The 15,154-nt window shown below is 40.3% G+C and overlaps 1 protein-coding gene across 3 annotated transcripts in view; it reads right to left on the bottom strand.

The window, feature by feature from the left end:
* The window catches only part of ralgps2 (Ral GEF with PH domain and SH3 binding motif 2), a 71,886-nt gene that overhangs the window by 46,097 nt on the left and 10,635 nt on the right, over positions 1 to 15,154 (bottom strand). For all 3 annotated transcript variants that reach the window (XM_026158733.1, XM_026158735.1, XM_026158734.1), the window contains exons 2-5: positions 2,431 to 2,535; positions 1,495 to 1,625; positions 1,104 to 1,211; positions 345 to 395 (exon numbers count right to left, since the gene is read on the bottom strand). In XM_026158733.1, coding sequence (XP_026014518.1) covers positions 345 to 395; positions 1,104 to 1,211; positions 1,495 to 1,554 — 219 coding nt within the window. In that variant the 5' untranslated portion in view covers positions 1,555 to 1,625; positions 2,431 to 2,535. The remainder of the gene's footprint in view (positions 1 to 344; positions 396 to 1,103; positions 1,212 to 1,494; positions 1,626 to 2,430; positions 2,536 to 15,154) is intronic.

Here is a 15,154-nt window from a genome sequence, read left to right as displayed (position 1 = left end):
AAGATGAAGTTATTTATTATAATCAACAAAGGGCACAAGTTCATTTGTTGAACAAGGTACTCAAGTGTCTTCTGAAGTTATAAAAGCCAAGTAAACCTGACGCTTAACCCAAGTTAGCTAACATGCACAATGCCACAAATTTGCTTAAATTAAATTGCTGACAGAGAGTGCAGTCTTACATTTTCAACAATATATATGTGAAAACGTTTTTAAAGATTTCAAATGCCCCAAAGGACTGAAAGTTGCTCATCAGTAAAGCAAAAAGCTCCCTTGAGTCCTCCCACTCAGTTTAAATAATTGTCATTCCGTTAACATCGTTTTTCCTCTCCACATTAACTGCTCACCTCTGGCTGGATGGCTTTGAACACAGGAGCATCCATGAGTGTAATCTGGCCCTGAAGGAGAGCAAAAAGGCACCTGTTAGATATACTTTGGTCAAATTGAAATATTTACACAAACTAACGTTTGTCACAATTCCTCTAAGTTCCATGTTGTCATAAAGAAGGTTTATGTAATAACAATTCAACAACTGAAATGCTGATTTTCCTTGTTTTGTTTTTTTAAATTGGGCTTGTGATAATGCACAACCCATTACTCCTAAGACTCCTTTACTTACCTGACACCACCTTGAAAGACATTAATATATCAGGGATTGATTAAATAAGACCAAGAGTGACCTCTTGTGGTGGAATGGGACACAACAAGACAAGCACACGTATTTAAAAAAGCTTGCAGACGTTCAAAAGATTATGTTCTTTTCATGTGAATATCCTGTAAGGTAAAGCTAGTTCGACAAAAATGTGACATTGTTCTGAGTTTCTTTTTTTACTAGTATTATTATTTTTCCAAAGATGACACTGAAAAGTCACTGAAAATGGGGCAGAGGCAGCTGTGGGAACTGTCAGCAGCTGCTTGCCACTGCCAGACATCATCAATTATTACTGATGCAAACTCTGACCCCATTTCCCCCTCCATCACCCCATCTCCTCCCGTCTTAAGTCAGCACATCGGATTTTTGCTTATATGCACATTTATAACCCCTCATTTATGCAGGTTAATCAGAAAAGAAGAGACTGTAACAGAAACGCAGAAAATTCACTTACTGCATATTCCTCAGGAGTGACCTTCAGCACATCGAACACAACTGCGTCAAAACTCTTCTTCAGCTCTGAAGATGCCTTATCACTAAGAGATTCCGAGCTGCTGCTCTTCTGGAAGTCACACACACAGAAACACACACACACACACACACACACAAACTGATGGCTGGGCTTCTGAGAATTGGATTACCAAATGAAAAAGAGTGGTGATGTTGGTAAGGTTTTGAGATTTGTAAAATGAACACCAAGAAAAACTAAACATAATATATTAAAATGTTATTATTTAATATGTCAGCTGACTAATACTAATATATAATAATTATACACGAAAACCTTTCATAGTTAAGCTATACACAGGCTGCATTTTAAAACACTGACGTGGATGAGGCCTTACCTCAGAGACTGTGGCAGCACTGGTGGAGATACTGGATTGGCCATTAGGGAGGTCCATCATTCCCACACCATCTAGCTCTAATGCAGGAGACCATTCATCATCCTCAGCTACAGCAAAGCCCGCCCGGCCCTCTGACAGAAAACATATACAAAATATATGACAGTGAGCAAATTGCGCACGATATCCTGATCATTAATAGCAGCATTCAAACTGCTCATCTTGCAAAAAGAGCGCCATCTACTGGTTGAAATGGGTTGATTTAGACATACTGTCGCAACTACAAGGAAAAATGTACCCTCTCGAAATTAGTTATGATGTAAAGAAATGCTGGTTAAACGGTTGTGAGGTTCAGCTATTGGTCCAGAATGCCTGTGCACACCATATGGATGTGCACATTTATAGTCTGCCTTTACTATGCTTGAGGAAAGACGGGACAGAAGGAGCTTAAGGTGAGCATTAGGAAAAGATCTTCTGTGAAAGGGGCTTGTGGTCCGTGAGTGTAAACAGCCTGACTGCCTACTTGTTTGTCTTTTCATCAAGTGGCCTGTTCCATTAACTTCCTTATACAGTTCTGCCGAGACAAGACAAGACAGATATACCAGCAAAACGCCGGCATATCATGTAAACTATCCTCACATTGTTTGACAAAGTGCATAACCCTACAGGAAGCAATAGCTGGCCTGTGTTTACAAGTCTGAGTCTGCTGTATACAAAAATACTACATCTGTAATTATCTTATTTCCTGGCCCAATACCGATGTGTGTGTTGCCCTTTTATCTAGGTTCAAATTAGACATTTATTAAAAATATCACTTGTGAGGTTAAGCATCAATCTATGTTTTCATAGACTTAATAAAATAAAAAATTAAATTGATCCTCAGGCAACGTAAAAAGCTAGACATTCTTTAAAGAAGAAAAAAAAAAAAGCCACACTTACCAGATGGGTGTCAGATGTACATAATGCTTTAAGTGAAGTTGGGCTGTTGTTCTGTTTTCGTCTGTCTATCGAGTTTTATCGTTCTCCAAGGCTGGTCTCTGCTGTCTGTGTGTGAAAGACAGGAACAAAAGAAATAAGGGGGAAAAGAACAAAAAGCACCATGATTGTTCTGAACACGAGTAAAAACCCACACAGTGGAAATCCTGTCTCCCTCTGTGCCTCCAGACTCTTTCCATAACTCACATCAGCCAGTAGGTGTCTCACTACGATAAGCAATAAAAGCTTGAGCTAGACTGGAGCATGGTATATCTCCTATTCCCTCCAGGTTATAACGATAGTCAGTATTTCTGTTTGTTACCTTTCCCAAACACTACATTAAGATTTCCATAATCCAAAATAAACTTCAAACTTTGGCTAAGATAAGCCTATAAAGACATGACCCCAAATAAATACATAAAATCAAATAAATAAGACAATGAACGTTTGCCTCACTTGGGTTTCGTTTTTCCCCCCTGCGTCACACAGCTCGTTAAATATAAAAAATAAATAAATACATACAAACATCTCTGTGCTAGGAGGACAGAAATAGCATCTGTGTACACAGCTTTAACAAGCTCTCACATCTGTCCTCGGCGTGTTATAGTCAAAGTGTTATCAACCCAGCGCAGTGTAAACAGCCTCTGATAACAGCAGGTTTCTGCTCATCTGCTGTCACTCATTTTGTCCTGTTAGAACTCCTTAACCATAACCATCCTAGCTAGTTTACATCTAGTTTTACAGCTTCTTCCGATATCCACACCTCCCGCTATTAACAATCACATCTGACTCATTGCCTTACCCTATCCAATCCCAACTAGCTGGTGCTCCTGATTTAAATGTCCTTGTGTCTGACACACCTGACAGTCAGCTGAGCTGAAATGTGCTGTGTTTGATGACATAACTCCACATAGGCGTGTCATAATGCTGGGCTTTCTGAGGTTCAAGCCCAGGGAATGTTTATAATGTCAGCTGGCAGAAAAACATGTGCGCACTAATAAGGCACAGGTGTGTGTGGGGAACAAGACGGGCTGACGTCTCAACATCACAAGTATAAACCTTGCAGAGGGCACGACTGGAATAAGAAGAGGAAGAGTGACAGAAAGTAGAACTACTCATGTTGGAGCTTGCAGAAGAGGACGTGTCGTTAAGCTAAATGTGACTCATAAGACTGCATAGCAAGTGGCGTTCAATCAGACTTCGCTCTGTGAATTGGCTGCCTCTCCCTCCTTGTATTCACTGAATTCCAGACTACCTTCTGACATTCACATACTGCAGTTCACACACAAAAGGCCCAGGCTGCCTCAGTACTGAAGGGCATAATGCGTATTAGCGAGTGTTTTTGTGTGTGTTGTCGTCATGCACGTGCCAGCGTATCTGTGCATGTGACAACGCATTCCACATCGTGCACTGACCTTTTACATTCCTACCTCCAGCAGCCATGAAAACAGGTCTTCCATGACCTCCATTGGACATGTCCTAGGTCCTGCTTAAACTGCTCATCTCCTGTCCTTTTAATCCTCACCTCAACCTTATTTTATGGCAGCATTATATATTCAAGCTGGAAGCACTGATTAGTAAGAAATGCAAACATACACTAAGATAAATAAATCTGAGGGTTTGCGCTGCACGTGATAGTTTGTGGGAGTGGAGTGAGAGGCGAAAATTTATCAACTATTGATAATCAGATTATTTTAGTCATTCATTCGTTAGAAGCACGGAAAGTTCCACGTCTTAATCTGGTGAAAATATGATATATACATGGGGTGGCTGTAACTCTGTTACAGTACCCATACACCCATGGAACTGCTCTAGACGGGTGTCTTACACAAAACATCTTACATGACAAATCTGTAGCAGTGCATCCCAGATGGCCCAGCATCATGGAAACAGTAAACACCTGGCATTAAAATACTCCATGCAGAGAGTTGACTCACATGTGTGTCCTATTTACTTTTGTTGTATGTATGCTTACAATAAGAAGAAGAAAGGAAGGTGCAAACTATCATAGGAACAGGGCTAAAAAAGGCTTGTTTCAGACGATGGATAAACTGGGAGGGGGGGGGGCACTCAAGGTAAGATTTAAATTTTAAAAAACAAAACAAAAAAAGGTTCTTTAGAACAATCATGTAAAGCTACTCCAGTGAAGTCCAAGAATAAAAAGAGGGAGTTGGAAATGAGCACAATGGGTATGTGCAGGACCAACACGGATCTGTGTGATCGAGGAAAGGTCACAAGCTGTGAGACTGAATAAAGGATCACACGAGACTTGTGTAGCATTTAGTGTTAACAGAAACACTGAGCCAACCCTGCCAGTCTCCGTCTAAAGAACTAAAGGCCTTTTCTTTGACACCCAACAGTCCTGCAGGCCGAGCATCGGTTCTCAATCTGTTCTCACTATTAAACATTAAGTGTGTGTGTGTGTGTGTGTGTGTGTGTGTGTCTCTCTCTCTCTCTCTAAGGGAGGTCTTGTTAGCAAGCAAACAATAATGGAAGCATTTCCTCTGAAGCGCACAGTCATTTGAAAACAAGTCTTTTTCTCCTCCGCTGTGCTTTATGATAAAAACTGCAGTACCTCTTCTTCGTCACGGTCTACATGCTCAGTACAGACATGTGCTTTCTGCTCTGCCTAGCAGAAGTGGGGCTTGATGCGTTTGAAAAGCATGCCGCAGATGCGCCAAAGTCAGAGAGCCAAAGTGGGTCAGTGTGTTGAGGTGTGCACTGAGGGATGTGACAGCCCATTAAGCTGTGCTGCTGTCCCCTTCTCTTTAGTACACAGTACGCATACATACCATTCACACCGTCCAAGTTTAAACTCTAAAGCAAATTATCCCTCCACCATTCAAATATATCATAGAATAGAATAATCCTTTAATTGTCCCACAAGGGGAAATTTGGTATAATATGGTATTAACAACAGGGCAAATTATACAAAAGCAAATGTGCTTTGACAAATAACAGAGTAACATAACAATTACTCAAAATTACAGCAGCACTTAGCAATGGAAGTTATATAAATTATTACATGAAATGGCTCTATATGGCTGAGTTCTTGCTGCAGTATAGTTTTAAAATATTATAATATCTTGTCAGCCTCACTCCTCAAAAACCCATATCCTCATAAACTCCTATTGCAGACCATCTGCAGCCAAGCACACACATCAAGTGCAAACCATGTCTTCCGTCTTGCCTCCAGACTTCTTACATGACTGTATTTCCTGTTCACTACTGCTTTACAGAAACAGAGAAAGTGTTACTTTTAATTTTGCTCATGCATTATGTGAAGCTTGCTAATCACCAGAGAGCTTGTTGGTAGCATTTCATTTAATGCGATGCCATGGAAGACTGAGTCAAGGTTGTTCTCGCTTTCTCTGGGCTCTCATCAAGCCTCCTAGGGGACAGCAGGACAGTATTGATCTGGAGCTAAGAGAAGCCCGGACGATCTCTATCTCTCTCTCTCACACACACACACACACACTCTCGCACACGCACTACAGCAGCGTGTCGCCATGGATCGATATACACCGCTTTCACTCAGCAGGTTGGCTGTATAAGCAGAAGTTGGTGACAATGCCTGCAGAGGGACAATAATGTCTGTGTGTGTTGTCGAGGGAACACGACTAACAGCCCCTTCACATGATCACTTAACATGCCAGTGATGTTCAGCCCTTCATGAAGGTCAATAACGGGACAGTGGTAACTCCATGGCAGTTTAGACCAGCAGAAGTGGATAAGGGAAAACATTTATAGGAACAGGAGGACCGAAACCAAAAACTGTCATAACACTACAATTACACTTTGATGTGAACATAAAAGCAATGTTCTCCATCTACTCAAATTTTAAACACCAGTCAGGGGTGCAGGGACTTTCTGCATTTTATGACACACACAGAGACACACACAGGCTATACTTTTGAGTAATTCCCCAGTTTGCTATTACAGCATGCGGTATTCCCGTTGCTCGGTCGATACAGTTTTTATTAAGTTCGCACAAGAGGAAGTGAGAAGATAATTCTATACCCCAAATACAGCCACTCTTCCAGACAAGACGCTCGCATGCATCTGATTTATTAGAGCAACATAATGCAAACAAAAAGAAAATAAGTTTAATGGTGCCGTATCATCTAACAAAAGCACGTTGGGGTTTTTTTTGTTTTTTTCCTTCTTCAGAAAATCAATAGGCAATGAACCCAGTGACACCACAGATTTTCCAGACAGTGAATTAACAGCAATGTACCATCTATCATAGTGGGCCATCATTTTATGAGCATCTGGGTCTATTTGTGACGGGAAATTACTGTGATGTAGTGAAAAGATAGACAGCCGAGGACAAAGAGGGTCTTAAAAAAAGTAGGACATGAAGCACAAAAAAAGTGATGATCAATTTTACACTTGTAAATACACCTGCACTTTTTCAAAACATTTAACTTTTAACCTTATTTGAGTCAAATCCCCCCCTCCAATCAGTGTGCAGTGTCTGAATTTTAAAAAAGGCCAATATAGCTTCATCAGTAACAACACAAAATGTGTATTTTATATCAGGTAAAAAAAAAAAAAGGTAGGTCAAGACAACTGTCCATATAAAATTATTTCTGAATTATAATGAATATATCACAATATAAAGTAATTACCTTCTGTACGTACAATTAAATGCCTTCAACAAGTCTTTCAGTTGTCTAAACATTTTTATGGCCGTCAGCTGATTGTGATTCTGATCAGCTGATCGTGTTTTTTGTTTTGGGAGGGAGGGGGCGTACATGTCACACATCTAAACCCAATTCTAAGCCAGTGTTGATGTTTTTCTAAAAAAAATAAAAAATAAAAATAAATAATGTTTTAGATAAACTTTCCTCCCTTGCTCTTTCACCCCTGCTTGCTTGATCTCTACAGCTTTCAGGGGGATAATTAGAGCTCACGCTTTAAAGACAGGCTGTCTTCTGTCTTTTCTCATCGCACATCCCCCAGTGACACAGGCAGGCTCTGTAGGTACAATGCTCACAGACATAGATAACATCTATAGTTAACATTTTACAGTGACCTAGCTTTTACTTACAGCTATAAGCAACCTCTGAAATCATGAAATACTACAAAACCTCAGCTGCCAAAAGCAAATACAAGGCCCAACTGGTCTTTATAACTGTATCTGACTATCCATCAAATGAACTGAAGAGAGGATACAGTGCCAAGCTTGTGAGTAGCGGCATGTGGCAGGGCCTCAGAGCGGCAGGCTGTCACGTGTGGGCAGGGAAAGGGCCTACAGTTTGAGTGTATCTGTGTGTGTGTGCTGACTTCAGCCTGATTTGTGGCCCAAATGGGAGCAGGCAGGCTGCCCGGACCAAGTTCAACTCTGCTGCTGAGGCCTGGGCGACCTGAGCATGGTGACAGTTGAGTGGGGAAAGAAAGAAAGGGGAAAAAAAAAAAGTAGGAGAGGAAGCGGGGAGGGAGAGGAAGCAGAAGAAGCGAGAAGCTGGCAGCAGTACTGTTGTCTGTGGTCATTCCCTGCATGGACTATTAAACAAGGAAAGGACATGGTAACAATATAGGGCAACAGAGCAGTCAGTCAGAGCAGTAATGCTTAGAGGAAACTGATATGATCTCTATGTCTTCCTCTATGAGTCTCTGAGGGCTGGCACAAGAGTGAAACCTCTTGTTGGACACCAAGTAAAGACACAATTGCTGAGTGAAATCGTTATATTATGCAGTATATATATTAAGCAACCTGTCACTGAACAGACTCCTCCGGTTGTTTATGGCCGTGTGCAGAGGATGCCCAGCATTGTCCATAATGTCCAGCTAATCACCACTTACTACTCTCATCAGTAACAACATGGACAAAAAAAGCAAAACAAAAAAAAAAGCACACTGATAGCTGTATGAACAAATTTTCTGTCAGTATGAAAGCCTCACAGGATAGACATTTATTATTGATCAATCAATCACACCTTAGTGACAGACCCCGGTGCATCACAATGAGCGGCATTCCACCACAGATTCTTGCTTAAGAACACGATGACACATCAGTGGGCTGAGCGGAGATGACGTGTGGGTGGTGGCAGTCTCAGAGCTGAATAAAATCATGTGGCTAATAAACTGCTTTTGCAGAAAGAAACCATCTGTCTGGAGCCAACATGTGGTGATAAGTTGGCTTGATCAACTTTGCCATCTGAACTGCATAATGCAGAGGCATTTTAGTGTCAGATCATCAAAAGACACTTTGGGGCTAAGGCGATATTTCATCGTGTGTATAGAAGAAAAAAGATAATGCAGTCTCTTATATAAAGTCATAATCTATCAGTGTGTGGCAACTGGTTTGTGTAAATATGTAAACAAGAGACACATGAGCAGGGCCCAAACTCCAGCACAGCAAGCCACTGCATCTGTAATGTTGCACATGTAATTTTTGACCAAATTTTCAGAAGATAAGAAGTTGGATAATCACCTCTCCTATTTAAAAAAAAAAAAAAAAAAAAAAAAAAAGAAGGGAAGGGAAGCACAAATCCTTCATTCTCAAACTTGGGAGCTCTAAGGTTAAGATAAAATAAAGAGGCACTATAGATCATAGGATAGTGATCATTAGGCATTAGGGCTGGGCCATATCATACTAGGGCTGTTTGATATAACGATATATCAGATGACGATATAAAAACGTCTATCGTTTCCTATTATGCTATCGTTTGTTTTGTGATGTCGTAAAATAAACTGTTTACAGCAATATTTTTCATCGTTTTGACGGTCACCTTAGTGGCTATATTAACTTCTTAAAGTTCTCTCTTTCTCTTATACACTATGGGCAGACAAGTGCCTGTTTTTTTTTACCGGTTTTCGTTAGCAACAATGACGGTAAAACCATCGCGTGGCTCCGCTGTCCGCTTGTTTGTTTTCCACGTAAACCTTTCACAATAAAGCTCAAGATCCTGTTGAGACTTTTCAAAATAAAGTGAATCACATGAAAGAGTATGCAGAGAGTTTACGGATGAGAAGCAAAAAAAAAAAAGCCATCAAGTGCTAAAAAATTAACCTTAGACTCAAACTTTGAGAGAAAATGGTGGCCGTTACAACTTGTGTCTAAAAATGTATAGTTTCATGTAGGGCTGCTCAATTAATCGAATTTTAATCTCGATTACGATCTGGGCTTTCAACAATCATTAAAAATGACTGAGCCGATTATTAGCACCTCCCTCGTGCTTTACTCTCCGTTGTGGCAAATCGAGCGCACCGCTCTGCATTTCGAACACGCGTCACAACAATTAAGAGGACCCGAGGGAAGCTCGGAAAGCTAAGCAGAAGTTATTTGGAGAGGAGAGTGACTGCCGTTGGTTGAAAAGAGGTAAAAAAAAAAAACTTCAGTGGTGTGGAAACATTATGGGTTCACGGAGTCAGACGTGGATCAAGTAGACACTGTGTAAACTTTGCTACGGTGTCGTAGCTGCACCACAGAGCAACACTGCAAAGTTCACTAAACATAGATGTTTACATTTTTCATTTATGTTTTATATTGCAAACATTTGCACTGTTATCAGTATTTGCACTATTATTTTTGACAATCTTTAAAGTCATTATTCAATACATTGTTATTGTTAATTAAATATCGTCAAATAATCGAGATCTCAATTTCAGTGAAAATAATCGTGATTGTCATTTTTGCCATAATCGAGCAGCCCTAGTTTCATGCATCACTTAAAACACTGGAATCCAGGTAAAGGACGCCCAGCTGGAAAAACTAAACGCAAGTCGAGTTGCCCGAGATTCACAGAATTTACAGAAAATATTACATTTTTGTGATTTATATCGTTGTCAGGACGATAAATGTCTTATATGAGATTTTTGTCATATCGCACAGCCCTATATCATACCGTTCACAGTAATACTGGTTTAATGTTGGGCAACGGTAAGAGAATGAAATATCGCGATAGAATATGGGTAAAACGCGCATTTGCAGTGCCTTTGTTTTCATACGCATATGGTGGAAAAAGCACGGTGGTGACAGAGAACGAGAAGGGCGAAAGCGGATCGTTGAATGAAACAGATGAACCAGAATTGTTTTGTAAAAATGCTGCAACTTCAGTGGTGTGGAACTGGTTTAGCTTTAGTCCGTCAGATACACAACAAAACACTATTTTTGGTAGAGCATGCTAGCGGGCCGTTGTTATTATCGTGTTTTTTGGAAAATACACTTAAAATCAATCCTTTGATTTTTCTGAAAATCGACAGTGCCCCTTATAATCCCGTGTGCCTTATGCTTGGATTCTGGTTGTGTTTACTGACCTTGAAACGATTTTATGTGGTACACGGCGCTCGAAAATCTGCCAACTGTTTTAGTACGACTTTGCTATGATACGAACCCACACCGCTTGATGGATTGTCGGAGGATTACGGCTATCATAGGCAGGAGCCCCGCGGAGTGATACGTACTGTGCTTCAACATAATATTACCGTATTGTGTGTGTATAACCTCTTTTTAAGTTTTGTGAATATTCTACATGGTTATGCTGAGGATATGTTGGCCAGTTTCCACTGGAAATGCCTTTTGGTTAAACTGCCAGCAAGGAATTTGCATTTGCACTGTTACATTTTTATATAACTTCCATGCACAATGTTATATCGCCCTGCTCTATTAGGCATATGTTGTGCCCACAAGAAAAAGATTTTAACCACTGCAAAAAGCAGCTTCTATGCCATCAGACATGTTGTCAATCCTTTAAATTAAGGCACATCTGTGGGAATCTGGATCTGCATTTTCTTTTGTTTATAGTCCAGTAGCATAAAAGGACCCCCTTATCATCTTCTCAGACAGTTTCACACAGTTAAAAGGAAAAGAAAAAGTCTTGCTACCTCCACTTCAGGTCCCATGCTCTTTTAAAATGGCCTGAGCATTTTCTCAATGTGAAAGAAATGCTTGGTTTCCAAGTACCTGTTCAAAGTGGTACTGCACGAGTATTAGCCAACTTCTGTCAGATGATGCAAACAGGCTGAGGGCTGCTGACGTCGCCAATAAAGCAGAAGCAATGAGGAAAGTAGCAGTTTCAATAGTTTCCACTGACTTTTTCCTTATTCCCAGGTATTTTATTTGTATTGGTGGTTTGCAACACTAATCGTTTCATTTCCCCTTCACAAAGGTTGCTCTTCCCCTTGCTATCATTTAGGGCCAATGACGCATCATGTTGGAAACAAAAAAATAAAATTTCCGGAGATTGTTAATGCTAACCCTACTTCCGAACTGACTCAAGTTCACATTCAAAGAAGGTAATTGTAGATTACAATCATATTGAAAGGTGGACAAAAAATGCTTTGGAAACAATTACTTTAGAATGCAAGGTGTGACAGGTTTTTCTCTTGCCCCTTTTTCTGTTCTTTTTTTTTTTATTTTATCTTTATTAACCTCTTGAAGTTCTCATAAAGTCTTTGGTTCACAGTGTTATTGGGTAGCTTTGCTTTATCACTGTATTCTCTCTGTTGTTTGTTAATTGCCCCTTAGGGATAAATAAAGTCTTCTGATTCTGATTCTCTGTGTGTGGACATGAGGGAGCCTGAAGAACCTGCTGCATTAAGAGAAAAGAAGAACCATTTCAAATACAGGTAGGAACATATATTCTACTATTATAGACTGATTTCATGCCATTAATGTTTCTCAGTTGTTCCATGAAATGTAAAGCAACAGGCTGAAAGACTGGAGAAAGAATTCTAATCACATGATCAGAAATGAATCATTTACCTTCAGGTAGACAAGCTTTCAGTCCGGCCTGATGTGAGCACTAAATTTGAAACTACAAAAAGAAACCATCTCCTTCTCTTAGCATCTGTTTTGCCTATGCACAGCTTTAAATCAGTGCTGTAAATATGCCATCTGAAATTTTAGTCACAGGAGTTTAGTGTAGAGTTTTTTCCTCTCCCTCTCAGTCAATGGCTCCTTTCTGTTGTTGCTTTTTGTTTTTAAAAAAAAAAAAAAAAAAAAAAAAAAAAAAAAAAAAAAGGCCCTAAAAGTTTACTTAACAAAAGAACAAAAACCTGCAAAAGGAACAAAACTTTAAGCTTTGTGGGCGCTTTACTGATGACAAAGCAAAGCTTACTGTGGCCGATCTTGAGAGCAAAACTGCTTGGCTTTTATTCTGATGAACAGATAAAAACCAGGGTAATAGTTCCTGCCTGAGTTTGAACGATTTCAGTCAAACTTTTTCCTAAAGGTCACCTGGTGTTCGAAACATTAAGTGAACTACTGTTAAACTGTAAGAAGAACTTGCAACCCAGATGCTGAATCTGATTGTGAGGATTTAATGATCAGTTTCAATCAAATCACACACAAATTCCCATCTTTACAACTTGTTAACCCAGTCTACGATGTTAGTATTAAATATGTGAACATATTTTCCTTCTTTAAGTTAAGAAATGACCACATGGAGCAACAAAGAAATGGTCCATGCACAAAAATGAGACTCTGCCACATCTACACTGATGGTACCACAAAAAGAAAAACACAGCCTTTCCCAGGACTGGATACCGGGTGGGCCCTCACAGCTAAAAGACATTGCATGCTGCAACCTGACAAACCATACAATTATGTCAGCACAGGAATACGCACAAACTCCCACGGTGCTGGTACAACAAAACCTCCTTTTAGACATGCCAAACTCTATATCCCTGCACAGGAAGCTGGTCAGGAGGGGACACATCTCCAAACCATAAATGCAGAATCATAGTTGCATTTAAAGAACAGAAGAAAAAAAAAAAAAGAAAAAAAAAAAGGGGGGGGGGGGGGCGCACAAGATCTTAATGCTTCTCCATCAACAACTGTTATAATTTGAATCTAATTTGTGCACACGCTCCAACCATCAGCTTTTGGTGCCAGTTTTTTTTGGCACAAGTATGGCTTTATAAGGGACTGAAATTTTAAATTAATTAGAATTATCCATGACGGATAATAAGGATAAAACTATTCTTTTTCTGCATTACCTTTTTTAACATTGCTCTCATGTTGTCTTTTGCTTTTGTCTTTACAGCAATTACCAAGAAACACTAATACTATTTTTCTATTAATTTCAACAAATGCATATTTCAAAAGAAACCATTCAACAACAAACAAGCGCTGTATTTTTGGCCCCAAGCAAGCAGGCCTACCTCATAGCCAAACTTTAACCACAAAAAAAAAAAAAAAGTGCCTTTATGAGGCAGGATGAGATCAAAGATCAAATCAGTGAGCTTTACTGAGAGCGTAAGAAGGATATTCTCCTTCAGTGTACTGTATAATCCACTAAATAAGACATTCCAAACAAACAGAAGATTTCAGCATCCCTGCAACAATGAGCTCATCTTCCTCCTACAACCCAGTCCTCTTTTAGTTGTTCCTTATCTGTTCAGACTATTGACACAAAAGAGCTGCTCCGAGCCAAAACTTAACGTCAGATTCAGCAGGCTTTTCGAAAACAAACACTCTGCAGGCTAGCTATTGTCAGAGTTACATCCTGTGTGTGCATAAGTCTGCAAAGCCAAGTATTCAGTATGACAAAAGAGGAAAGGGCTTTGGCTTTAAACACAGAACTTAAGTTTCAGTTTTTATCTACAATTCAAGTCACTTTGCTTAACTGAGCAAGACTGAGGTAACGGGCTTCCCATACAGATTAACACGTAGTCACACGGAGTGCTGCATGCATGATTTCCCCTTAACATGGCACTGCCCTATCTCCAGGGCCTGATAAAACGAGTAATTACAACTTAAAAGCGCACAAAAAAGGGATTGCTGCTGAGAGAGAGAGGCCGAGGGAGAAACTAACAAGTGTGCCTGTGAACACATACACAGCTGTTCGCTCTAAGTCACTAGGTCAGAGGTCACAGGGGAGACTAAAATATGACACCCACACACTGGCCAAGGGGGAGAAAAATGAGGCAGAGGATGAGAATAACCAGAAAAAGAAATAAATATCAAACTGAACCCATCCGAATTATCTGCAGAGACGGAGAGTCAAGCAGCAGAGGCAGATTTTTCCAAATCTGGTCATTGCTGTCTCTCATACTAATATGGAAAGTACTCTGTATTCCCATCTGATAGCAGCTATGAAAGATTGATTATTTTATCTTTTACTCACAAGACAGAACAATGCAGCGCTGTGCTTCTAGTTAGGGTGTGTGTTTGAAAGGGGAAAAGCAAGCCTGTATCAAATGGAAGAAGAGCAACAGCTGAGACTCGAAAAACAGCTGTATCTCTTCAGTCCCCTCCCCCCCTCCGTCCCCTCATCTCCGCTCTCCCTGAATGAGCCCCTCACACCACTTTTCTGATCCTCCTCTCTCTCTCTCTCACACAAACACAGAGAGAGGCATGGCCAGGGGCTAGCTGCACACACACAAATTATAATATGAAGTGCCTGAGTTACACCGGCACTGTTGGTTCGAGCCGCTGTTCTCTCAGAGGACAAGTACAGAGAGGATCCATGTGGTACTAAACATTCATCTATTGACTATAAATAGGAATGACATTGTTTCCAGCGGCAATGTCACCCTCCCCCTTCTCTTGTAAATCCTTACAACTCTCCCACCTTCATGTGAGTCCAGCTGTAGCACAAAAGGCATCCAAATAAACCTTCAAGTTAGCGTTTCACGTGGAAAACAGAATCAAACGCAGGCCTGTCCATCGAGGCAGCAACCGTTACCGTCATAAGAGCCAGTTGTGAGGGAAAGAAAAATCTGTATGCCTTAAAAG

The sequence above is a fragment of the Astatotilapia calliptera genome, chromosome 23 (assembly GCF_900246225.1).
Source record: "Astatotilapia calliptera chromosome 23, fAstCal1.2, whole genome shotgun sequence".
Taxonomy (NCBI): Eukaryota; Metazoa; Chordata; class Actinopteri; order Cichliformes; family Cichlidae; genus Astatotilapia; species Astatotilapia calliptera.
The sequence above is the reverse complement of the archived record's forward strand: the minus strand, read 5'-3'. Positions and strand labels throughout refer to the sequence as shown.